Source organism: Emys orbicularis, chromosome 2 (genome assembly GCF_028017835.1).
Source record: "Emys orbicularis isolate rEmyOrb1 chromosome 2, rEmyOrb1.hap1, whole genome shotgun sequence".
NCBI lineage: Eukaryota > Metazoa > Chordata > Testudines > Emydidae > Emys > Emys orbicularis.
In genome coordinates this window covers 249952411-249972130 of record NC_088684.1, presented here as the reverse complement: position 1 = coordinate 249972130, position 19720 = coordinate 249952411, and the positions used below count along the sequence as shown (strand labels likewise).

Sequence of the window (19720 nt, the reverse complement as noted above, 5' to 3'; positions counted from 1 at the left end):
CCATTTATGTATTTCAATGTAACCAAAGGTGTCACATCCGAGAGCATTGATCAGTTTACAGTAAGTTTCACAGTAGGTAAATCAAATCTTTGTAAAATTATATTTATGTTCAGCTCCCACAAATGATCTCTGCAAGGAGGAGAATGTGAGTATTCCTTCATAAGGCATCTTTATTTATTTATTTTAAAACAGAAGGTAGCTTATTTGTCAAATGCTGTAGTGAAAAAGGTTTTGTAAAATCAAACTAGAAGCCTAGTTTACAATGCTTTGCGTCACCACACCTTTGTTATTATTTCCACTGCTACCAAACCACAATCACCTTTCAAGATATCAGCATTAATAGTAGATGGATATCAATCCTTTGATTTACATGATAGCAGCACTCAATGTTTTCACAGTTTGTGATTCAAATGTACTCGGGAAGTGGGGGGAGAGATACATGACAAGTAATCACTCCAAAAATTACATCTTCTCCTACAGTCATCTACAACCTGTTCCTAGCAGCAGGCAGATTTTTTCCCCTCCATTCGGTGTCAAACTAGAGGTTTTTTATGACTAAACTACACCAACAAAATCCAAACTTAGCATAGGACAAGTTACAGATTGGGACAATGTCAAAGATTTTCAGTTGGTTTTGTAGTAAGTCTTAAACATAGTGACAGTGAAGACACAAACAGGTGGACTTGCCTGTTTAGGATTAATCCCTTTTAATGGGAAGAGGAAAAAAATGCAGACATTCTAGCAGTTCCTACAATGTTATCACTTCCAGCTTCAAATCTCATTAAAATGTCTTTTCCCTGGAAGGATATTGCTTATTTCTAAGCCACACCTTAAATGAATTAGTGTGGAGTGTTTTCCTAGATACTGAACTTGTCTTGCAATGGGACAGATGAACTTTGCTATTATCTCCACTACTCACATTTTTAAAAAAGATTCTAAAAAGTCAAGTTAAACTGAGACCTTGTACTAATCAAGATTCACTATTATGCTGCTTTTAATGGTCCAATGGTGCAATTCAATAATAAGTAGAGGAAATCAGTATTTGTCTCATAGGCAACGCCAGCATTCAGTGGGATAAAGAAAAGGAAACAAACGGCAAATATGATATTTGTGCCACCTTCCAAATCAACTTCTTAAATCCTGACCTCATGGGTTTCTTAAACAATTTTAATTTAATTTCTAATCAACATCTTTACAATTTGTAGCTTGTCTCCAAGTTATGATGAAGCAGGATTATGTTAGGCAGAAAAATGAGCACTGCTAAATGTTTCAGTACTCTAATTCACCCACTAAATTATTCAAAAATTACTGGTTCTAATGAGAAATGCTTATGGAGGTTACAATATTTTAGCCATAAAATTTAAGTTACAATTCCAGGTCGGTCACATTTCCTTTACACTACAGCCCTCTGTGGGGAGGCAGGGGAGGAGATGCTATAATTCAGCAACAACATTCACTCTGGCTGAAGGTGGCCATGTCAGTTCTCACTTCAGCCTGGCTGTGACTATAATTTCATTTATTATAACAAATGTTGAAGCAAGCAGTTTGGGAAGGCTTTAGGTGGGAAGAGTGCAAGAAAACAAAGTTTGTCAGCTTGAGGCAGGCAGCAACTTGGGAGTTTGCCTGCACGGATCTCAGATGATGAACTGGACATAAAAATTCTTGTACCCCTGTTGATCACCACCGAGGACATGAACATGCTCATTTTTTGTATCCATTGCAGTAACACAATGAACCTGTGGTTCATATGGACCATGACACCCCCCCCTTACACACGCACGCACACGTCCAATTTGTGAGTAGCTGCCCAGCAAGCCCATCCTGATCTGAGGATGGGGATTCTGTGTGAGCAAAGGTTTTTCCTCTGCACAATTTAGAAACTCTAGGTGTATGTCTACACAGCAAAGAAAAACCCACGGCTGGCCTATGCCAGCTGATTAGGACCTCAGTCCGAGGCCAGACGTCTACACAGCAATGAAACAGCCCTGCAGCCTGAGCCCCATGAGATCAAGTCAGCTGACATGGGCCAGCAGCGGATTTTTCTTTGCTGTATAGACATACCCTAAATGGTTTGAGCAGATTCTCAAGACTTGGAGAAAACTATCCACACCCCTTCACGCTCACTGCAAGGGTTTTAACCCAGTTTTTATGGCTATGATTAATTTCCTAACTTTTTCCTAGAAAAAGTTCCTAACTGTGAGGGTGGTTAAACACTGGAATAAATTGCCTAGGGAGGTTGTGGAATCTCCATCTCTGGAGATATTTAAGAGTAGGTTAGATAAATGTCTATCAGGGATGGTCTAGACAGTATTTGGTCCTGCCATGCGGGCAGGGGACTGGACTCGATGACCTCTCGAGGTCCCTTCCAGTCCTAGAATCTATGAATCTATGAATTTGAGATAGTCAGAGAAGCGTCTTCTTTCACAATTAAATGGAAAGAGCAATTGTCCTCTGTTACTCAGAGCCACCCAAAATGTCAGCAAAGTGAAGAGGTGGTGGAAAAGTATATTCAGGGAATGGTTACACAATAAAATTAAAGCTTTGTTACAAAAAACAGCAAAGGAAAGCCAGAATTGGTATATAAACACCATCACATAGAACATACTTGTTTAACATCAGTACATTTCATAACAATGTAAAATTCTAAGCGTTTAATTTAAAATAAAAATGCACGCAATCTAGCCATCTCAAAGCTTGAAAGTTAAGACATTTCACAGCATGACTAATTATACTTCAAAAGTATGCTCAGTAGCCACTAGCATTAGTCTGGGAGAAGTGATGGGGTATCAAAAAAATAAAATAAAATAAAAAAAAACAAAATGGTACCACTAAATACCAACTGTAAATAAACTTAATTTGCAAATAAATTTTGCTTTTTAATCAAGCTGAGAAGGGTTTCACATCTTTCATCCTAAGACTGCTTAGTTAAGCAAAATATGGGTGAAAAGCAGCTATATAAGAAAAACAAAGTTAATTGCTTCTCAATGCAAAATACTTTCCCACTGAACCCTCCCTAGATTCAAGTTTCTGTAATCCCTACACATAACTTAAAAAACAAGTTTATCCCTTGATGATAGGAGCCTGAATTTCACAAGCTACAATAACTGTTTATGCAAAATTAATTTGCATGGTCGCAGGCACCAGAGTTTAAATGAAAGGATTTCCCACCTAGAATTTCACCTCAGCTTTCCCATACAGCTCATTAAAAACATAATTCATTTTCCAGTTATGTGGAGATTTATGTTCAGGTATGACTGATATTTCCAATTGACTTGCATTCATTAGCTGCAACACAATCCTTTCCACTGTAGCAGATTGTGAGGTCCCATTTACAGGTATTATTATCTCATGAACTAGCATGCCAGAACTGACCAAAACCCTAGCTAATGTTTAAATGTGTTTGACAGACCTATACATTAGCCAACACAAAATCTGATCGATCAACTGATTTTAAACTCTGGGGTTGGGTTTGAGATTGTTGTTCTTGAAGCAGATCATAGTATTTAAGCCTTGTCCAACTCATGAGGGACTGCATCTCACAGAGGAAGCTCTTTGTTTAGAGCAGTGAAACTCAGACTGCGGCTCATGAGCCGCAAGTGGCTCTTTAATGTATCTCCTGTGGCTTTGCAGCACATTATATTAAAACACTGCGTGATTTAATTATTAACCAATGTATATTATTAACCAATCAGGATGCTTTTACTTTGTTATTAACCAACTGTAGAATACTTGGTCAATCATTCTGCTGTAAGACTTATAAATAAAATAGTAAATGAAACAATGAATTCACACTACTGTGGCTTTTTCTGATCGTGAACTGGCTCCTGAACCACTGAGGTCTGAGCATCACTTGTTTACAGCAAGAATAGATCTCAGTTCCTCTTGCATATAAAATAAAGCTGTTGATTAAATGTTCATCTAGCTTTCTTGTGTCAGAAATGAGGATTAATTAAACTGCACTAGCAGAATATGAATATGGAAAAAGTGTGTTCTCCACAGGAATGGGAGTGGGGGGATGACAAGAAATATGAACTACTTTTCATCTTAGATTATTTCACTAAAAACCAGCAAGCAGTGCTTTATTTACAAAACAGTAGCTGCAGTACATTAAGGAACCCATCTGGTCCAAGTTAAGGGTAATATAAAAAGCATTTACACATCAAGAATGCCAAGAGGTAACTTGGCATCTGCTGTGGTATCCTGCTGCCTAAGGTCCAAGGTCTAGACGTTAGACCAAGGAGACGGACTCACATACAGAGAGAAGGTCAGGAGGAAAAGCTGAGTACCAAAGGTTAGGAAATTCAAAGCAAAATTTCTACACATGTGAAGAGTAACTCAAATTTGTGCCAAGAATAGTTTCTGCCAGAGCTTCAGCATTTACAATGTAAGGCCACAATGGTGTAAGGCAAAGGATAGTAATGACATCATATCCACATGAACTGGGTAACGAGATATACCAATTTACTAAAATTGCTGCAGTGTCACAATTATGTTGAAATTGAGCAGACTGTTTCAGTAAAATCCCAGGACTTCTGGTCACCTGGAGCCTCCAACAAATATGACGGCAACTTAAGCAGCTACCTCACCTTCACCCCGGATGCCTCTCAGCTGTCCAGTGCACAGCCAAAGGGAAATCTTTGCCCTGCTGCACATCTGAACTGCTGCTGCAGTCGTGAAGAGCAAGATCATTGGGCTGGCCACAACCCGGGTGGAAGGAGAAGGGGAAAGGACAAAACGCATCTTTATAGGCCAGCAAGGTGCTAAACTGGAGGTGGAAAGAAAGGAATATGAGCAGACAACAGGGTAAGAAAAACAGAGAAAAATATCCAGGAGGAGGATAGAATATTCATATGAGAAGAGCAATCAATATAGGACATGAGGCTGAGGTCCACAGGGATTTTTTTAAAAGGGGTGGAGCTCAACCGGGTAAATAAAAATAAACCATAACACAGGAATAGGGCGAGAGAAAATGGCAGATTTGGAGATGTGGTCTGGAGTTTAAGGTGTGGGCACCTTCTCTATACTGTGATTAAGATGAAATACAATTAAGTATTAAACACCCATTAAAAGTTTGTTTTTTGGACTGCAGGTGAGAGACAGGAATGGTCTTGACTAAAGAACATCAGTAATAAGCCAAGCACTGGAAACACATGGGGTTATAATTTACTATGAAACAAACAGTTACCTACCTTTTCGTAACTGTTGTTCTTCGAGATGTGTTGCTCATGTCCATTCCATTTTAGGTGTGTGCGTGCCCACAACAATCACAGTTGTTGGAGATTTCTGCCTTAGCGGTATCCGTAGGGTCAGCTGTGGCGCCCTCTGGAGTGGCACGCTCATGCGGCAGTATATCAGGAGCCGCTGGCCCTATACCCTGTCAGTTCCTTCTTGCCAGCAACTGCGACAGAAGAGTAGGAAGGCGGGTAATGGAATGGACATGAGCAACACATCCCGAAGAACAACAGTTACGAAAGGTAGGTAACGGTTTCTTCTTCTTCAAGTGCTTGTCATGTCGATTCCATTTTAGGTGATTCACAAGTGGTATCTGTGGAGGTGGGCTAGGAGTTCACAGCTTAGCAGCTTGCAGTACTGCCCTACTGAAGCCAGCATCGTCCCGGGCCTGCTGGGTAAGCGCATAGTGGGACGTAAAGGTATGGATGTCCTGGATATGCACTTGGGACAGACAGGCTGCCAAAGAGGCCTGCGCCCTTGTAGAGTGGGCAGTGACGATCACCAGGGAGGGCACCTCTGCTTGATCATAGCAGAAGCAAATGCAGGCAGTGATCCAAGAGGAAATCCTTTGAGCGGATACAGGGTGACCTTTCATCCTGTCAGCCACAGCGCCGAACAATTGTGTCAACTTACGGAATGGCATGGTCCTGTCGATGCAGAAGGTCAGAGCCCTCCTGACATCCAGGGCATGTAGCCTGCGCTCCTCCTCTGGCTTCAGAAAGAAGACCGGTAAGTAAATGACCTGGCTCGAATGAAACTGAGAGACTATCTTGGGAAGGAAAGGCGGGTGTGGTCTTAGCTGGACCTTGTCCTTGTAGAACATAAGAATGGCCATACTGGGTCAGAACAAAGGTCTATCTAGCCCAGTATCCTGTCTTCCAACAGCGGCCAATGCCAGGTGCCCCAGAGGGAATGAACAGAACAGGTAATCATCAAGTGATCCATCCCCTGTCGCCGATTCCCAGCTTTTGTTGAACAGAAGGCAGTTCTGAGTGAGTGCCTGAATCTTGGATACCTGACGGGCCGATGTCACCGCCACCAGGAATGCACCTTCCAGGAGAGGACAAGCAGAGAACAGGAAATCAGAGGCTCGAAGGGGGACTCATGAGCCGCGACAGTACCAGATTCAAGTCCCACAGAGGGACGGGATTCCTGACGTGTGGGTAGAGGTGCTCCAGGCCCTTAAGGAATCTGACCGTGATATCCTGAGCAAAAACCAGCCTGCCCTCGATCGGCGGGTGGAAAGCTGAGATGGCCACTAGATGGACCTTGATCGACGAGAGAGACAAGCCCTGGAGCTTGAGATGCAGGAGGTAATCTAGAATGAGCTGCAACGAAGCCCACTCGGGACAGACATCCTTATCTGTAATAGAGCAGCTGAAATGTTTCCTTTTGGCCAGTTAGGTTGCTCTGCTGGAGGATTTCCTATTTCCCAACATGACTCGCTGAACCTCAGCCGAGCACTGCCGCTCCTGTGCGTTTAGCCACACAGCAGCCAAGCCTTCAGATGTAGTGCTGCCAGATTCAGGTGCAGAAGACTGTCGTGGTTCTGGGACAACAGGTCTGACCTGAGCGGCAGCTGGAACGGGGTTGCCACCAAGAGGTCCAGCAAAGTACTGAACCAGTGTGGGTGTGGCCAAGCTGGCACTATGAGGATGACCTTTGACTTGTCCTGTTTGATCTTCATGAGGACGCTGAGAAGCAATGGCACTGGAGGGAAGGCGGACAACAGAGCCCCCGACCACGGGAGCAGAAAGGTGTCCGACAGGGATCCTCTGTTCATGCTCCGAATCGAGCAGAAAATGCGACATTTTCTGTTCTGCCTGGACACAAACAGATCCACTCGGGGAGTTCCCCACCTGTGGAAGATGGAACTGAGCACCTCCGGATGAAGGGACCATTCGTGCTGAGACGAGAATATTCTGCTGAGGCAATCTGCCAAAGCATTCTTGCTCCCTGGAAGGCAAGCAGCTATGAGATGGATGTTGTGCTGCAGACAAAAGTCCCAGAGCCAGAGGGCTTCCCGGCAGAGGGCAGACGACCTGGCTCCGCCCTGCCTGTTGATATAGAAGACTGTAGCCGTGTTGTGCATCAGGACCTGAACCACCATGCCTTGTATAAGAGGTAGAAAGGATTGGCAGGCTAGGCAAACTGCCCTGAGTTCCCTGACATTGATATGCAGGGAACAATCATAACTGGATCAAGTACTGAGATTGCCTAAGTGGGCTCCCCATCCCAGGTCCAAAGTGTTGGAGACAAGGGTCACTGACGAGGCCAGGGTCGCGAAGGGAACTCCTTCCAGCACCGACTTGGGATCCTGCCATCAGATGAGAGACGACAGTATGCTGTCGGGAATGCTGACCCACCCGGTCCATGCTGTGCTGGTTGGGGGCATAGACTGACGCCAGCCACGCCTGTAGGGGCCTGAGGCGGAGTCGTGCGTGCCGGACCATGTACGTGCATACCGCCATGTGACCCAACAGTCTCAGGCACATGTGGGCGGTGGTGAGTGGGTGGGTTCCCCATGGCTTGGAACCAAGTCTCGGGGAAGAAAGCTCTGGCCTGAGTGGAGTTGAGAACTACCCCGATAAATTCTATGCATTGCACTGGAGTTAGGGTTGACTTTTTCTCGTTTATTATCAGCCCCAGGTCACAGCAGGTGGAACAGACCAGATCGAGATGCCTTCACACCTAATCTTATTAACATCAAGGTAAGGGGTAAATTTGGACTCCCTGACGTCGCAGTTAAGCGGCCACTGACGTTATACGCTTTGTGAACACTCTCGGGGCCGACAAGAGACCAAAGGGCATCGCCGTGAACTGAAAGTGGCGCTCGCCCAACATAAAATGGAGGAAGCGCCGGTGCCCCGGGAAGATGGAAATATGGAAGTATGCGTCCTTTAAATCGAGAGCAGCGTACCAATCTCCTGGATCCAGGGAGGGAATGATGGAGGCCAGGGAGACCATGGGAAACTTCAACTTCCTGAAAGACTTTTTGAGGCAACACAGGTATAGGATAGATCTGAGACACTCTTTTGACTTTGGAATTAGGAAATAGCAGGAGTAGAATCCTCTTCCTTCCATGTTCCGAGGAACCTCTTCCACTGCCCCCAGGCACAGGTTTTCAACCTCCTGAACGAGGAGGTACTTGTGAGAAGGGTCCCTGAAGAGGGACGGGAAAGGGGGCTGGGAGGGTTGGTCAGCTATAAATTGCAGGGTATAGCCCAAAGAAACCGTATCGAGCACTCAGCAGTCCTATGTGATACGGGACCAGGCAGACCAGAAAGGGTGGAGGCAGTTGAGAAAGAAGCGGGATGGATCCGGTGCATACCCTCAAAACGGCTGCTTCTGGCCTTCCTGATTTCTGAGAGGGTCAGGCTGTGCCGCCGGGCGGGAAGACGACAGATAGCGCCTCTTAGGCCCCTTCTCCTCATCCTTCCTCCTGTAGAGCCCGGGACCTGGACTGCGGCGGAGAAGGAGGGGGCCAAGGATGGAACTGCTTCCTGGACTGCTGAAGGGCTTGGGAGTCCTTAAGCCCCTGGAGCCTTGAGTCAGTTAGCTTGGGAAAGAGCCCTGTACCCTCAAAGGGGAGGTCCTGGATTGTGGCCTGAATCTCCGGGGACAGCCCAAAGGCCTGCAATCACGAGCTGCGCCTCTTGGCCATCGCTGATGCGACCACCCTGGCCACCGAGTCCGTAGCGTCCTAGGCCATCTGGAGGACTCCTTTGCTGCTGTGCCTTTACTCACTAACACAGTGAACTCTTGGGCACAATCCTGTGGGAGGGCCTCTGTGAACTTATTAAGGGAGTCCCACAGGTTGAAATTATAACGTCCCAGCAGGGCCTGGTGATTAGACACCCTGAACTGTAAGCTGGTTGTTGAGTAAACTTTCCTGCCAAACAAGTTCATTCTTTTGGCGTCTTTATTTTTCGGTGTCCCGCTAACCTGGCCCTATCTGTCCCTCTCATTTACTGTGGATACGATCAGTGATGAGGGGGATGAATGTACAAATACTCAAAGCCCTTTGCAGGGACGTAATATTTCTTTTCCGCCTTCTTGGAAGTCAGCAGAATAGAGGAGGGGGATTGCCACAACGATTTGGCTATCTTGAGGATCCCTGGAAGGATGGGCAATGCGACCCATGCTGGGGTGGTGGCTGAGATGACACTGAAGAGGTCATTACCCTCTTCAGCGACCTCTTCAATCTGCAGGCCCAGGTTTTCAGCCACTCATTTAAGGATGGCCTGCTGCTCCTTAAAGTCGTCTGCGGGGACTGCTAGGGTGGGATTGCCTGGCTACCGCCTCGTCCGTGGACGACTATGATGACTGCACCGCCTGTGGGAGGGTGTTGTCCTCTTCCTTGTCAAGGGAGGACTCCCTTGGTGTGGGGTGTGATGCGCAGCCTCAGCCTCCATCTTGGTACCGTTTTCGGGCGGCAGTGCTGCGGCCAGCTTGTCCGATGAGGCCAGGGAGTATTGGATCGGCATCACCGGCACCTCCAACGGGTTCCAGTACTGTCACTGGGGGGGCCACTGTCCCTGACGCATCGGCACCATGGCCGGTGCTGCCCCAGTCTCCCACGTTGGTGGAGAGTTTCCCCTTCTCAGCGACAGGCTGAAGTCGCGATTCAACCCTGACCACTCCCCCTCTGATGACCATGGAGAGGCCACTGAGGCCTGGGTCTGTTTGCTGATCCTGGCAGGTGATCGGTAGGGTGACAGTGAGTAGCGTCACCTGCCCAAGGAACGGTACCGTCAACCATTATGGTATTTTTGTGATGTAGACACCTGCTCCCTAGGAACCGTGAGCCTTTTCACACAGGCTATCGAAGTTTTCCAATTCGAAAGGCACTTGATCACTATAGAACCAAAGTAGATTTGCACTGATAACCCAGAGGAGAGACTCCACACCCAATTGCCAATCCAGGCACCTTCTTCTAGAATTTGAGTTTTTCTTCACACCTCCAAATAAGCAGCTAAACTAAGCAGGATTATCAGATACCGAACCAGGATGTTACAGTCTACCAAAGTCAGCATACATGTCTAGCCTAGGTATTTAGCAATAATAGTCATTATTAAAAGCAAGAGAATATGATTGCATTTATGATCTCCTACATCCTCTTCAGGCAAAGAGTTAATTAGGCTCTGTTTCACAAAGTCAATTTGAAACATTTGTCTCAATAGCATTATCTTAATTATTCCTCATCAAAATGATACCACCTCCTACTGTGAAATAACTTCCCTGCATAAACAGAAAAATAAAAAATACAACCTTGCGGTCTTGAAGTAGGCTCCTATTTTAAAACTATTGTGTAAAATCTTTACTGGTACTCAGTATGTTCAAAATGGATTCAAACAAGGCACCCAGGCATCTCATTTTACTTACGGCAAGCATTATCATTTTTTCAAAATCATTAACTGATTTTTCATTTGTATGATATTTTGCTTTGTGTAGCAATATACCCAAAACCATACACATGAAATGATTCCCTCTAGAGGAAACAGCTTTTATTTATTCTCTACGAAGCACAGGAAAAAATAAATAGAAAATTCTATCTGTTGCACTATTTGCTTATTAAATGGTATCAAACAAACAGTGTGTGTAAGAAGTCTGCAGCAGAAGGAATACCATTACTGTATTTTATCACTAAAAATCACATAAATTTGGTAACCATAGAATTTTGATAATCAAATGAAGCACTCCTTAATATCAGTTTTGGCAAATGAGTTCAAAATGCACAATATTTGGTACAAACATCTATTATTATTTAATATATTGGATTCTCCTAGTGAAAGATCTACAGTTTTTAAATGTCTTGAGGTCTGGGTATTCCCCCCTCGTGTCTCAAAGATTAGCTTGAAACAGTGGGCCACGCCCATTAAAAAAATACTCATGCCACATTCAAGTGCCAAAAAAGTAACAACTACCTAGATTCAGCCATTTTACCACAAGCAGATTATATCTGCCAATGCATAACATTCTAAAATCCAGCTTTCTGACAGTAAGAAGAGCCTAAATACACCATTGTTGGCTATGTTGCCAATATGGTGTTCGCTAAATTTACTATTTGTGATTCTTGCACATTTCTTATTATTCATTGTGACAGACATGGCAATTACCTCCAATATCTTTGGGAGATCTCACTGTATTAAGTTTATGTATTATTGTGGGCCAGGGACAGTATGCATTTCCAGGGGGAGGGTGACTGATTAGGCCAATTCACTCAGTTTATAACACCTCCAGAGAAATACCACCACCTGGAGGCTCGCATATACTAGTTCAAACTGGATTCTTCAGAGACTAACAGACAGACAAAGGACTTTTGGATAAATAGCTTGAATTTAAACTGACTCAGGGCCATCTTTCTGATCCATCAAACCAGCAGGACATTCTGTCCAACCGAGGGACATCAATCTAGGACTTTTGCCTACTGAACAGCCATAGGACTGATGGAGGGCCTCTGGTAAGCGTTTATCGTGTATAGGAACTTTTTTTTTTTTTTTTTGTAAATATGTTTTTTCTGGAATGCTTTCACTTTAAGAATAAATATGCTTGCCTATAAAGGGCCGTGTGGTATCTTATAACTCTTGGTAATTACGTTGTTATAAGCCTTTGAAGAGAAAGCAAAGCTCAGACACTGACCTGTTTAGGCAGTCTGGCATGCTGGCAGTCTCACTGTGTAAGCAGGGAATTATGCAGCCTGAAAAAAATCCCCATCAGAAGTGGGAGAGATGCGTGTCTCTACCCAAGTGAGGTGACGGCGGAGGAGCCAGAAGCCTAGAGTAGGTGTCCTCAAGGGACTACAGAGAGGGAATACAGATGCAGTTGCCCTGAACTGTGAAACTCATGACAAACTTTATTGCATTAAACCCACCAGTAAGAACTGGGTAAACTCCGCATATGTTAGGCGTCTTTTTCGATCTTTTCCAAAATGCAGCTGCACAAACTCTGAATTCCAGTTAAACGGAATGTGCTGATGAATTGTGGTCTGGCCAAAAACTTGTTTAACATCCTCTAGAAAAAGAGAAAAAAAAGAGATCTGATTAAAAAAATAAGGAGTCGCACGTAGAAAAGTAGTACTGATTTTTTCTGTCTAACAGGAAAACATTTTTCACATAGGAGATTACCCTATAAAATGTATTAACAAGCTTGGATTTTATTAACTAAATCATAAGTCTAGAAAAAACTATCCATTCTCACAAAGAAAACTCAGTTTTCAAGTACAACGCCTCACAAAACAAGATCCCAAAGAATCCTTTTTAATTATTAAGTTACATACTGACCAAGTAGACACTTCATTGTTTCAAAGTGGTCTCTGTCAAGGAAAGATTAAGATTAACTGAAATTCTATGTAGATGATGACAAAACTTAACCTGTTTTCAATGTAGTCTTTTAAAACTGTTAAGAACAACAAATTTTTGGATTAGTCTACACTTCACACTTCATAAAAGTAGTATTATTCAAAGTCTTCTACGTTGAAAGAAACAGATACAAAAATACCAATATTTCAAGGTCCATTTTAATAGTCAGCTAGTCCTATACACCAGAAAATATATGTATAAAAACAAACCTTAACTTTTGAAATCTCTGGTTTCCTATAAAAAAAAATCTTAATCTGTACTTGCTTAAGACCTGATCCTGCAAACTCAGACTATCAGATTCATTCCTTACCACTATGATTTCTAATAAACGGATTTCATATACAGTTGAAGGAATTTTTTAGACAGCGTAAGGTATCATTAATTGATTTAAGGGCATAGGAATGATGAATACCAATCGGAATATTACAATATAAGGGCAGTGGATTGCTGGAATCTAATTAAGTATATCTTCTAGCTAATGAGCACAAGAATAGGTATGAAAAGTTACACATCTTTTAGATGTAATGATGTGACAAACTCCTTGGACTTGATTGTGACTCTAAGGGATCAAAAGTTTCCATCTTGAATTTATAGTCCTACAAGAATTTGTCATCACTTGAGGTCTAGAACTTGACAGATTACCCATGATCTTTGATACTAAAGTAGAGGAAACAGAATCCTCTACCTCATTCCTCCTGAGGAACCAAGTGGATGGCCTTGATTTCCAGCAGATAACTTACGGTGTCTGCTATTGAGTCCTTTTCCAGGAGGAAGAAGGGGGGAAAGGAGAAGGGAGCCACTGAGGAGTTGGAGAAACATAAGAAAACTAATGTGAATGATTTTTTTAAAAATTATTTATGGAAGGACCTATTGGTCTGAAGTGGCTTCCTACTATGTTCCCTAACACAGAGACTGCTTAGACACACTCAAGCCCAATGAATTCCTCATGCCAACTGATCTAAAAAACACATTTTCTCATAACAATTCTAGATTCCTGTCAGAATTATCTTCAATCCGAACTCAGAAAGGTCCATTCCCAGTGCTCCCTCCCTCCCCTTGATCTTACCTGGCTCTGAGGACATTATCAAAGACCTTAGTAGTGGCAAAAGCAGCAATCCATAAAGAAATCATCATCATCATCATCATCATCTCTCTCTCTTACATAGCACTTTTCATCCATTACACTGCAAAGTCCAGGTGATACCCTACATGGAGAACTATCTTGGTGAGGGGGCCGTCAGCCATTTGACAGGCAATACCCAAGTGATTAGTGTCTCCCCCATTTGGGATTCGTGATTAGCATGGAAAAAAGCTCTCCTCTCAATGTCTCTCCCACCTGGAAGCAGAGCTGATTTCTCAGTTTGCTGGTAGTTTCAAAAATATCAAAAACAAATATTGGCTCAGGTCAAACCAAATTTGACATTTGAAAATTCTGAAAAAAAGTCCATTTCAGGTCAAATAAAATGTTTCATCCAATCCAAAACATTGTTTCCAGGTATTTTTAAAAGGATAGAGTCACAAAATGGCTAGAGGAAAAGATGACAGAGGTAGACTTGGAGGCCGTGGTGTCAACTCCTTGTAAGCTATAGCCCAGTGGTTAGGGCACTCACCTGTCATGTGGAAGACCCAGATCCAATTTCCCCCCTCTGCCTGGTGTGGGGCAGGGACTTGAACTTGGGTCTACCACTTTGGAGAAGAACGCCCTAACCACTGGGCTATGGGATACTCTGGTGTAGGCTTCTCTCAGTGTCTCCTGCTGAAGCTGTTCCACTGTGTATAAATAGTTAAACAGTGATTTGGGCAGAGAGAGAAGGGGAGAAAGAGAATGACTCTGTAGCCAGGTGGTCAATGAACTCACCTGAGACGTGGAAGACCCAAATTCATGTCCCTGATCCAATAAATATTTAAAATGCATTTACTATTTAAAAAAAAAACAAAAAAAAAAACCCTGTCCAAATCTACCTGGGAGCCTTCTTCACCACAGCAGAGAAGATGATTCCCCTGAATCAAGGGTACATAGCAAAGATATGTTCCAAGGCAGCAGCTCTTCAGATACTCTAACCATCTAGAGTCACATTTTTAAAGGCATTTAGGTGTCTAGTGGGATTTTCAAAAGCACCTAGACACCTAAAGCCCATTGTAGTCAATGAGTTTAAGGCATCTAGAGGCTTCTGAAAATCGCAGTGGGAACCTCCATCTGACAAAGTGGGTATTCACCCACGAAAGCTTATACTCTAATACGTCTGCTAGTCTATAAGGTGCCACAGGACTCTGTCGCTTTTTACAGATCCAGATTAACACGGCTACCCCTCTGATAATAGGCACCTTATTACCTTTAAAAATCTGAGCCTTGAAGTCCTCCATCATCTGGGACTGTTGACAGTGGTACTAAAACTGGTTCTGTTCGAGAGACACTTCACTGTAGACTATTACTTCTTCCCTCAATGGGATTATTAGTTTCATCTTTTATCAGACCTAATTGGTGAAGATCTGGAAGTCAGGGTGCTGGAAGGAGAACTAAAAAATTCCCCATAGGATGGATTGATTTAAATCAAAGCAATTTAAAATCACTAATTTTAATCATGATTTAAATCAACAAGCAGGAAACCTTAATTTAAACCATCAGTTTTAATGGTGTTTTGCATTTGTATTTTTAGCGATTTTCCTAATGAAAGGTTGGTTCTCATTGGCTGATAACTATTAAAACATGTTGAATTACAACTAAATGTAATCTTTACACTAAATTTGGTGCTTCTTTTTGTTAACCACGAGGATATGCTGTATTGATAGCATTTATTTAAACAATTATATAGCTTAATTTACATTTATTCATTCTCAAATTTTACACATTTTATTATGTTAGAAAATGGTGAACTATGCGTGTTTTATTTACTAGATGATAATATTTTACTTGTAATTTGTGTGAAGCTCCATTTCGACGGAAACTCAAATTCTACTAAAAATGCCATAAAACAGACTTTTTTAAAAATAAACCTTCCTTAAAGGTGTTGGGTACATAAGAAAAAAACCTCATGATAAAGTTTATCAAAACATGTTTTTACATTTAAAACCAAATGATTTATTAAACAACGGTAGAGTATATCTGTAGTTGGCAGATCTCATCCTCTCACACCTAATTTTTAATTCATAGATTGGAAGAGGAAAACAAGCTTTCCTGATTTTTCAACTTCCAATTGGTTTCTTAACCTTGTATGAACTAGTCATTGAACTGAACTATCAGCATAAACTGAAATGAAAAAAAAATTCTCTCTGCACCTGCAGAAGAGGCTACTACAGTCAAAAGATGATTTAGCACTTCAACAAACCAGATGTCCCAATTTTATAGGGACAATCCAATATTTGGGGCTCTATCTTATACACCTATTCATCCCCAACCCCCATGCCAATTTTTCACACTTGCTATCTAGTCACCTAGTTCCAGGTGCCTAGCCAATGACAAGTTCAGTGGTTTGATTTTCTTTAAAACGTGGCAGCAAAAAATGTACTGCTGAACTTATTTTTATTTAATTGAAATGACTTACAAAGATCATAGTACGTTTAGGCCTTAACATAGGTTGTCCATTTCAAATTTAATTTTAAATAGGTTTATTTTAAAAAATAAATAAAAAGCCTGTATTGAATTTAGAATTTTTTAAAAATATATATTTTTTAATTAAGAAATTTAATTATTTTGTCCACCCTGTTTTCCCATCAGCTGACCCTAGTTAACTTGGCGTTATCCCAGCAGTCATTGAGAACTAAACATCCAGAGGCTGCTTGCAAAGCCTACATAATAGAGCGAAGAAAATTTTTCTCAATACATTTGGGACAGATGTCTCACCCTAGACAGCACTGTTCACCTCTTTCTCAGAGCCCCTCCCCCCCTCTGCCTGCACCCCACAGCAGGCTTGTATTTTGGGCTGTCAGCTAGCACATCGAAGCACAAAATTCCACTCTCGGGGAAATCGGATGGGTTCATAAGGAGGTCTCATCCCTTTTCCAAGTGCATTGTATTAGGACCATATCCCATTGAAACAGAAATTGCCCCCTGCAGCCCCTCTGTGGAGATTTTAGAGAGTTTCTGTTGCTGCATTTTGAGCCTAGACTACTTGTTTTAAAAACAGCCCCAATATCTTCAATCAGGCAAGCTGAGGAAACAGCTGCCTCCTCCTGTTAAAAACCACTTCTAATCTTCCAAAAGGATATGGATGTTCTCAAATCAGTCCTGTGGTTTACTCCCAAGTCAGTCTCCCTTTTGTAGCAATTAGGAAAAAGCTTGGTAATATCCTATTTTCTTACCCACCTCTCCTCCCTCCAGGATGAGACTAGCACTGTTTGCATGTCATGAGAGCCCTGAAAGTCTGTTTACAAAGAACGTATCCAGTCAAACTCTCAGGCCATGTCTTCACTTTGAAAAAGGTGTGTTCCTACGTGGTCTATTAGCTTACTTGAAGTAACTAATACGAGGTAAGATCTCGTGATGACAAGCCAGTCTGTAACTTTCACACTTGTTAGCAGGTTGTGGTAAAGACTATAGGCTGCCTAGGGTTTACTTTAGTAGCTTACACAAATGTTTGCAGATAACTGCCTTGCCTTCACTAGAATTTTACCTCATGTGTTAGCTAACTAAAAGTAAGAATACACCTTTTCCCCCCCCCAATGAAGATGCACCCTCAAACTCCTTCTCTGGGGTGAACAGAACAACCTCAACTCAAGAAAATGACAAAAAGAAGGGTAAGAAAGAATGGTTATTTCAAGTCTGAAAGTATGCTTCCTAATGATTTGTATTGCACCTTAACATTAAGATGCTGGGCAAATTACAAATACCTAGATAACCTATAACAAAGGAATTGAAACACTTTATCAAAAGTATTGGGAAGAAAATTAAGATTATTTATCCTAATATTTTCGTCCTATTACTTACTTGCATTCACAGGTATATGTATGTATATACCTGTACCGCCCCAGGAATTCAGATAAATACAAATATTCCTCCAAACAGCCTAAATAGCTGAAGGAGAAGAGGTAAATATGATTTCTTACTACAGTTTAGTCAGATTTGAGGTGCTGCCCCAAACAAACTTCAATATTTGGTTAGCTATTTAGTACAATAGGCAGAGAGCTTCAATACTTAAGAGCATTTCAAAACGATGATGTAAACTGACGTCAGTGTGTTTTTGAAACTAACACCCGGTGCTTTTCTGACAGTGTGCATGTTGGATTATATGGTGCAGTTAGCTGACTGGAAGATTGCCTACTGTGCTTTTATTGACTACTTGATGGTATGAGACATGGTATCCCCCCCTTTGCCCAAGACTTTTTACACATACCATATACTTCCTTCTCATCACTATTCATGGTTCACAAACTCCTATAAATGTTCAGTGGACTGGATATTAAATTTTTCCTTTTTCCCCTCACTACACTCATCACTCACTCATCTAGAACAACTTCACTGATTCGCGTCATTTTTAGTCTTACTGTCTGATTCAGATACTAAAACCGTTCATGCTCCATGAACAAATTTACAATGGTTTGGCCTTTGATTTAACTGTCAAAAGGTACCAGAACATTTACTACAATTCACTTCAAACTGAACTCTTCCCTTGTCTTCTAAATCCAGCATTACAACAGAAGGTGGTCACTTTTAAAATTTAATTTTACTTCAAACCTTAGGGCAGCACTCTGCAAACTAAACCAAAGCAGATCATACAAAGCAGACAAAATACAAATAAAGGTGAATTAAAAGAGCACATTTATGCCCTCTTGGTAACTTTAGAAAAGTCTTTTAATAAATTTTTCTCAACTTTTAAAAAGAGTCTGTCAGGTCAAATTTCACCCTAAATCTGGATTTTATACAAATATTCTTTTACAAAAGAAAAAAAAATTCGAAAATTCCAGCAGAAGCAGGGATTTTTGTTTTGTTTTTAATTTTAAAAAGAAAGCATTCACCCTGCAATGTCAGCAATAGTAATATTTCAGCATTGTGCTATTGCACAAAAACCTGGAAAAGTTAGTAAAAACTGACTATGACCAATTAGCACATTTCTATTGTCCAAACAGAGAGCTGTTAATCAAAAGCATAAAAAGTGGAAAGGAGGACATTCTAAGTTTTCAGTTTTAGTAATCCATGGTGTTATTTGTAACAGATGAATTTATTTTATTAAACTTTGGATTATAACCTGAAAATGTCTAAGTGTGTCAAGTAGAACCTGAAATATCAAACTTATCTGAAGGGAAACTATAGTATTATAAAAAACAAATAACTTTTATATTTACACTATCATAATTTTTCTGCATACTTCTCTATCATTTTATTTAGTTAATAGCATTCAACTAAGCACACAGAAATGTACTTTTAAAGGACCAAAATATTAAGCCAACATTTTCTCAAATTGACTTTGCTGAAATCTATAGCAGATACTGAAACCTAGATACATATTATAAACATTAAAATAATTTTATTTACATTTGTTTACCATGAACACTAGCTATATTGCAAAACACTAATAAAGTGTATTGTAGAATGATCATGCAGTTTGTTCACATGCTAAAAAGCCTTAATTTAAGAATTATCTATTTCGGAGCTTAAAATGTTAAAGTTTTGAAAGAATGAGTTCATAATTAATAATATAGATCTGGGTGTACTAAATTAACACTCAAACATCAGCTCCCTTCTTCTGAAGAGCTACACTAACTATTTCTAACGTTTGGAAAAAATTACTTGCACTTGCCATAAAGTTAGAACTTATCACTAAAAATTCTATAGGCTATAATTCCTAAACATCCACTGTATTAAATGTGAAAGACTTCTCAAATCAATCATTTTTTCACTCAGGCCTAAATTTACCATTTTCTTTTTCATTTGGACAAATATTATACAGCTATGTTGTTCCAGAAAAGTAGTCACTTTGGCCTGGGGTGTCTTATATGTGTATTATGCCCTTAAAAGAAATCTTGAATTGACAGAAAGGAATGACATTCCACCCTGATGATTTGGGTAACAACTTATGTGAAAAGCATGGCTATCTTCTGCTAAGCAGAGAACACAAGACAAACTGGAGAATTCATAAGGTAAATGACGTAATGAGATAAGTGGATGCAGTTTCACACCATGCACCAATACC

General features: G+C 41.4%; 1 protein-coding gene across 1 annotated transcript in view; it reads right to left on the bottom strand.

Annotated features, from left to right (window-relative positions):
* The window catches only part of SLC25A13 (solute carrier family 25 member 13), a 132348-nt gene that overhangs the window by 48497 nt on the left and 64131 nt on the right, over positions 1–19720 (bottom strand). Inside the window, exon 5 of the mRNA XM_065398568.1 lies at positions 12107–12246. Coding sequence (XP_065254640.1) covers positions 12107–12246 — 140 coding nt within the window. The remainder of the gene's footprint in view (positions 1–12106; positions 12247–19720) is intronic.